Source organism: Bombina bombina, chromosome 7 (genome assembly GCF_027579735.1).
Source record: "Bombina bombina isolate aBomBom1 chromosome 7, aBomBom1.pri, whole genome shotgun sequence".
Taxonomy (NCBI): Eukaryota; Metazoa; Chordata; class Amphibia; order Anura; family Bombinatoridae; genus Bombina; species Bombina bombina.
The window spans coordinates 49678920-49686419 of record NC_069505.1 but is presented as its reverse complement, the minus strand read 5'-3'; the positions used below and the strand labels follow the sequence as shown (position 1 = coordinate 49686419).

Genomic DNA, 7500 nt, shown 5'->3' with positions numbered 1-7500 from the left:
AAAAAAAACAAAACTTCTTACCGCCCAACTGTTCCACTGCTCTGCGTCTGTATTTATGTACTGATTTATACGCTCGCCCAGAGACTCTTTACTTGCGTTTTCTTTGCTTAACAAGTATCGAGAAGAAAGAAGTCCCGAACCAGTGGTATTGAGAAGGGTGAGAACGTTGTCATCAAGATGTTCATTGGTAGAGACCAGTAAAGCCCTGACAAAGGAAATATTACCAGTTAAAAAAAAAATGTACAAAATATTTAGTTAAGTATATTTTTCAAAAGTTATTTAAAACAAAATCAGGACAGTAAAAGAAAATTAAAATATTTTTTTCTTTGCTGAATTCATTAGAGCATGTCATTTTAATACTAGCGACCCTGCACTACTGTTTAAAGGGACGGTCTACTTGATTTGATTTTTTTATTGTTTAATAAGATAATACCTTTATTACCCATTCCCCAGCTTTGCACAACCAACATTGTTCTATTAATATACTTTATAACCTCTACGTTTGCCTGTTTCTAAGTCACTACAGGCCGCCCCTTATCTTAGTGCTTTTTATTAGCTTTTTAAATTTTGTGCAACAAACAGTGCTAGTTTATGTGTGTCATAGATAACATTGTACTCACTCCTGTGAAGAATGATAATGGTTATACAAGAATCAGCACCAATTGGCTAAAATGCAAGTCTGTCAAAAGAACTGAAATAAGGGGCAGTCTGCAGAGGCTTAGATACAAGGTAATCACAGAGGTAAAAAGTATTAATATAACTGTTTGTTATGCACAACTGGGGAATGGGTAATAAAGGGATTATCTATTTAAAATGAACAATTTTCTTGTAGACTGTCCCTTTAACCACCGCAAAGGGATTAAACACACAGTAGAAGTGACTCACAGCAGTGCTGGTCCCGAGCGGAAAACCGTCGCTGATCCAATCAGCAGAGCTAGTCACATGACTGAGCCGTGTAACTAGCGCTGCTGATTGGAACAACAAGTTTCTGCTCAGGACCAGCAGTGCTCTGTGGGTTCCGAACGGTATTTCTACCGTCCCTTTTAATGACCTTTAAACTTGTACAGTCCCTTTAATTATACCTGTTCTCACATTCTGAACTGGAATTGGCAGTAATGTTTTTCCATTCCTCAAATAGCTCAGACAGCTGCAAAAAGAAAAAAAATGTAAATGCTTGAATATATATATTTTATTTTATTTATTTTTTTAAATTTGCATTTTGAGACATCAGTTCAACATTACTCACATTGTCCAGATTTTCAATCCCACCAAAATATATTCCTCCGATACACTGTTTTAGCCAGAATTCCATAGCATCCTGTAAAAATTAAACACATTAGGAAAGACACCATCATTGTGTAAAATACACCCAATACACAATACACCTAATACGCAATGCATGTAAACACTGCTTAGAGGGAACATTTTTGGTCATTCATAAAAAAAAAAAATGTGTTTACTTTTAAAAAAAACAAAAACTGTTCTTTTCATTTTTATGGGGGGAAAAAAAGCAAACTGCTATATTAGTTGCGCACCTATCAATGCTTACTGGCTGATCGCCACTGTTAACGGTAACTGAACGTTAGTTGGTACCTATAAGCCAATGCACATTAAGAAATGCAACACTGATACTGACATTAGTTTTAATAGCTTGTGCTTTTTTATTTTAGGCAAAAAAAAAATCCCTTTAAAAAGAATGTACAATTCAAATAAGAAATGGTACCTTGATTTTGTCCTGGAACGCTTTTTCGGATGTCAGAGTATTTTCAAACCAAATATTGTTACCACGGTAATTAGGGCTCAGATCTATAATGAGCTTGATACCTAAAGATGGAACAGATGGTCTGATTATTTAAAGGGACATGAAACAATTTTTTTTCTTTCTGATCTACTTTTGTCAAATGTTTTTTTATTCTTTTGGTATCTTTTGTTGAAAAGCAGGGAAATAAGCACAAGCATGCACGTTGTCTGGATCACTATGACAGCAGTTTTGTAAGAATGTTATCCATTTGCAAGAACACTAGAAATGCAGTGATTTAAATAAAAAATAAAAAGTTTTCAGATTTACGTCTATAACAAAATTTGCTTCATTCTTTTGGAATCCTTTGTTAAAAGAGAGCAATGCTGTACTAGGTCCTAGCTGAACACATTCGGTAAGACAGTGACAAGCAGCTAGCTCACAGTAGTGCATTGTTTCTGAGACTACCTATGTATGCTTTTCAACAATGGAACAAAGCAAATTAGATAAGAAAAGTAAATTGGAAAATTGCATGCTCTTTCTGAATCATAAAAGTTTAATTTTGACTTTACTGTCCCTTTAATGCCATTGCTCCCCTGCAAATCTATGTACACAGAATTAACCCATACTAAGTATCAAGAAGCTCACTGTATAGAAGATTGTTTGTAGTGGAATAGATCTGCCCAAGGACCTAAGTGTGAGGAGGGAGGAGCAACCATTAAAAATGAAATATAATGTTATTGTTCTAGATAAATAAAACTATTTAAATTGTTATTACTAAGGTAATTGTTATTTTTCTCCTTCTTATATCAAAACAAATCAATTATTTTTCCAGTTATATCAAACAATTACTGGGTCTTACTGACTAGTGATTTATATTGTGATTTAAATCAATTTGACTTAAATCAACCCCGACTAGTTGGCAGCACTATTTCCTGCCATATAGTGGTCCAGACATCTACCTAGGTATCTCCTCAACAAAGAATAACATGGGAACAAAGGAAATTTGATAATAGAAGCAAATGGGAAACATTTGTTAGAGTTGTATGCTCTGTTTGAATCACAAACGAAAATGTTGGGGTTTCATATCCGTTTAAGATTACATAAAGGGAAGGTCTGGCCAGCTGTAGAACCAACCAAGGGACTTACTCTTTTTTCTGGCTGCCTCTAGTAAATCAAGGAAGTCCTGAAAATTCCCGTAACGCTGGTCAATTTCAGTAAGGTAGGTTTGAGTGTTGTCATCTGGTTGGTTGACATGTAGCGGACCAATCACAAGACCTTTGACTTTTAGTGAGCTGAGAGACTCCAGACGTTGCTGAATACCTAAAGGACGGGAACAAAGACATTAACATGCTCAGTTTGGTGTTGGTACCATCATGGACACCATATGGATCTGGTAGGGGGAGGTAAAGATGTTTTAAAGGTGGTTAGACATGATTTGTAAGACCAACAGGACTGGAAGTTAAGAGACAATCACAGGAAATAGACGTGTCAAAGAGATGTTAAGTACTTGTAAAGAGTCAGGGAAGAGGTGGCCCTAACCACCCTTATGAGAGAGATAGCACAAAAGTATAAAGATGCGTCACTGAGGTGTTTATGGGTCCTACAAAATGCCACACGTTGCCAAAAGCTATCACAAGCTGCCTTGCTAGGTGCCAGAAATTACCACAAGCCACTTGTGGTTAACAATACAGTTTGTGGCAGGCTGGAGGCAGCTAGCATGTCAGGCACGGGGCAGCTCGAGTTGGCTAGCATGTCAGCCACGGGGCAGCTCGAGTTGGCTAGCATGTCAGCCACGGGGCAGCTCGAGTTGGCTAGCATGTCAGCCACGGGGCAGCTCGAGTTGGCTAGCATGTCAGCCACGGGGCAGCTCGAGTTGGCTAGCATGTCAGCCACGGGGCAGCTCGAGTTGGCTAGCATGTCAGCCACGGGGCAGCTCGAGTTGGCTAGCATGTCAGCCACGGGGCAGCTCGAGTTGGCTAGCATGTCAGCCACGGGGCAGCTCGAGTTGGCTAGCATGTCAGCCACGGGGCAGCTCGAGTTGGCTAGCATGTCAGCCACGGGGCAGCTCGAGTTGGCTAGCATGTCAGCCACGGGGCAGCTCGAGTTGGCTAGCATGTCAGGCACGGGGCAGCTCGAGTTGGCTAGCATGTCAGGCACGGGGCAGCTCGAGTTGGCTAGCATGTCAGGCACGGGGCAGCTCGAGTTGGCTAGCATGTCAGGCACGGGGCAGCTCGAGTTGGCTAGCATGTCAGGCACGGGGCAGCTCGAGTTGGCTAGCATGTCAGGCACGGGGCAGCTCGAGTTGGCTAGCATGTCAGGCACGGGGCAGCTCGAGTTGGCTAGCATGTCAGGCACGGGGCAGCTCGAGTTGGCTAGCATGTCAGGCACGGGGCAGCTCGAGTTGGCTAGCATGTCAGGCACGGGGCAGCTCGAGTTGGCTAGCATGTCAGGCACGGGGCAGCTCGAGGAGGCTAGCATGTCAGGCACGGGGCAGCTCGAGGAGGCTAGCATGTCAGGCACGGGGCAGCTCGAGGAGGCTAGCATGTCAGGCACGGGGCAGCTCGAGGAGGCTAGCATGTCAGGCACGGGGCAGCTCGAGGAGGCTAGCATGTCAGGCACGGGGCAGCTCGAGGAGGCTAGCATGTCAGGCACGGGGCAGCTCGAGGAGGCTAGCATGTCAGGCACGGGGCAGCTCGAGGAGGCTAGCATGTCAGGCACGGGGCAGCTCGAGGAGGCTAGCATGTCAGGCACGGGGCAGCTCGAGGAGGCTAGCATGTCAGGCACGGGGCAGCTCGAGTTGGCTAGCATGTCAGGCACGGGGCAGCTCGAGTTGGCTAGCATGTCAGGCACGGGGCAGCTCGAGTTGGCTAGCATGTCAGGCACGGGGCAGCTCGAGTTGGCTAGCATGTCAGGCACGGGGCAGCTCGAGTTGGCTAGCATGTCAGGCACGGGGCAGCTCGAGTTGGCTAGCATGTCAGGCACGGGGCAGCTCGAGTTGGCTAGCATGTCAGGCACGGGGCAGCTCGAGGAGGCTAGCATGTCAGGCACGGGGCAGCTCGAGGAGGCTAGCATGTCAGGCACGGGGCAGCTCGAGGAGGCTAGCATGTCAGGCACGGGGCAGCTCGAGGAGGCTAGCATGTCAGGCACGGGGCAGCTCGAGGAGGCTAGCATGTCAGGCACGGGGCAGCTCGAGGAGGCTAGCATGTCAGGCACGGGGCAGCTCGAGGAGGCTAGCATGTCAGGCACGGGGCAGCTCGAGGAGGCTAGCATGTCAGGCACGGGGCAGCTCGAGGAGGCTAGCATGTCAGGCACGGGGCAGCTCGAGGAGGCTAGCATGTCAGGCACGGGGCAGCTCGAGGAGGCTAGCATGTCAGGCACGGGGCAGCTCGAGGAGGCTAGCATGTCAGGCACGGGGCAGCTCGAGGAGGCTAGCATGTCAGGCACGGGGCAGCTCGAGGAGGCTAGCATGTCAGGCACGGGGCAGCTCGAGGAGGCTAGCATGTCAGGCACGGGGCAGCTTGAGGAGGCTAGCATGTCAGGCACGGGGCAGCTTGAGGAGGCTAGCATGTCAGGCACGGGGCAGCTTGAGGAGGCTAGCATGTCAGGCACGGGGCAGCTTGAGGAGGCTAGCATGTCAGGCACGGGGCAGCCTGAGGCGGCTAGCATGTCAGGCACGGGACAGCTTGAGTTCGCTAGCATAGTGTACAGAAGCTTGAGACGGTAGCTAACATAGGACACTGCAGAATCTGTTGGCGCTCTACAAATAAATGATGATGATGATAACATAGCGTATGGAAGCTTGAGGCAGCTAGCATGGCATATGAGTGCTTGCAGGGGCTAGCATTGCCCAGCTGGAGGCTACTAACATGGCATATGAGTGCTTGCGGTGGCTAGCATGGCCCAGCTGGAGGCTACTAACATGGCATATGAGTGCTTGAAGCGGCTAGCGTGGCCCAGCTGGAGGCTACTAACATGGCATATGAGTGCTTGAAGCGGCTAGCATGGCCCAGTTGGAGGCTACTAACATAGCGTATGGAAGCTTTAGGCAGATAGCATAGCAGGTTGTAGGAGCCATTCTTCTAATTTTTGTCAATCATAGAAATATCACAAACCCCTAAACAAAAGTCACAGGACAATGCCTGAAGTCCACAAAGTATACCTATGTAAAACAATTAGTGGCAGATGTCCCCCTATGCTGCAGGTTCACTTCTTGCCAATTCTCCTAAGATAACTACATAGGGTTTTACAATTTACTCACACATGACATCCCACCTCCCATCACCCACTGCTCTGTGCAATTCCTGCCATCTGTTCCCTGGCTCTGCATACGGTACATAATGTAACAGGAAAGGACTCTTGTTATCCAAATATGCACTGTGCTCTTGTGTAAAACACAGGAAATAGCTAGCGATTTAAATGCAAAAGAGAATCTAGTAACAAATAAAATATTCTAATTGGTTACAGCACCTCAAATCTAGTGTGTTAACCTACAAAAAGGTGCTATTCACATAACTAAAGACCTGCACAGGCGCTGCAGGACAAAGCAGGTGCGCTAAGTTACAGCATATGCATGTACCAACCAATCACTGGCTGTGTCCTGCTTGCATAATGCAGTACTTTACCTATGTATTTAATCCCTTTGAGGGGGTTAGTCACAGTTTGCAAGGAGCATTAGAGCTGAAATTTATTATATTAAATTACAACATTTCATTTTTCCACTAGAAGATCCCTTTGACATCTGGGTTTATATTTGTATTGTAGTTTTTTTTCATTCTTAATTCATGTTCATTGATTCACAAAATGATATTTGAATAATCTTGTGTGTAAATGTGCACACGTGCGTCATCACCATAGAGGGCAGTGCAGAGTAGAATACAGGCAATGTCAGTGTGTTCGCTTACTGAACAAAAGCAGCTGATGCAAGAGATTTCCTGGCTGGATTAGACTGGTTTGGCTTCCCGCATGTGATGCCGGGTGTGTCTGACGCAAGACTGTACTGCTGTGTCACATGCATCAGCAGAAGATCAGCAAGCCCCATGTTAAAGAGACAGTGTACTCCAGATTAAATGTGTTCACAATTATACATTTTCCTACTGGAGTATATTAAATGTTTACAAATAGCTTGTTCACTTATTTTTTCATTTGAAATAGCCAATTTTTGTATCCCCACTGAGACTGAACACGTCTGAACTTAACTTCTGGTAACAACCCCCCCAAAAAAAAAAAAACAAAAAAAAAACACAAAACTGCTCCAAATGGGGGGCTGAGAGAGGTACTAAAATGTTAATTTTCCATTGGCCTGTGAGTAAACCATAATAAAGAATATAATGAGAACTTTATGTAAATTAGAAATATAAGATGAGGGTGCCCTCTCCCTACAAGATCAGCCCATTGTATTGGATTGTGGTTTCAGTTAGCAGAGAGCTATTTTGTAAACAAAAATAAACCTAAAGGAACGATTCCCATGCATTTAAAACTGTAGCTGGTATAACAAGTAATTGGAACAAATTAAAAAAAAAAACACTGTCCCTTTAAGAGTGAGGAGCACACAGGTGTCCTCCAAAGTGAAATACAAACCTATATGGATTGTGAATATAAAAAACGTAAACCATCATGTTGAATGCTCCTTGATCTCACCTTTGATATCTCCGATGCCATCTCCATTGGAATCTTGGAAGGTCTCAGGATTACCAAGTTGGTAGAGGGGTCCCTTGTGCCACCACTCCAGCACAGGTAAAGGTTGGCATCGTGGGGCTTGG

General features: G+C 45.1%; 1 protein-coding gene across 3 annotated transcripts in view; it reads right to left on the bottom strand.

The window, feature by feature from the left end:
- The window catches only part of LOC128665859 (4F2 cell-surface antigen heavy chain), a 23052-nt gene that overhangs the window by 10696 nt on the left and 4856 nt on the right, over window positions 1–7500 (bottom strand). For all 3 annotated transcript variants that reach the window (XM_053720093.1, XM_053720095.1, XM_053720094.1), the window contains exons 2-7: window positions 7379–7500; window positions 2888–3061; window positions 1724–1824; window positions 1247–1318; window positions 1083–1147; window positions 22–205 (exon numbers count right to left, since the gene is read on the bottom strand). The exon at window positions 7379–7500 is cut by the window's right edge. In XM_053720093.1, the coding sequence (XP_053576068.1) occupies window positions 22–205; window positions 1083–1147; window positions 1247–1318; window positions 1724–1824; window positions 2888–3061; window positions 7379–7500 (718 nt within the window). The remainder of the gene's footprint in view (window positions 1–21; window positions 206–1082; window positions 1148–1246; window positions 1319–1723; window positions 1825–2887; window positions 3062–7378) is intronic.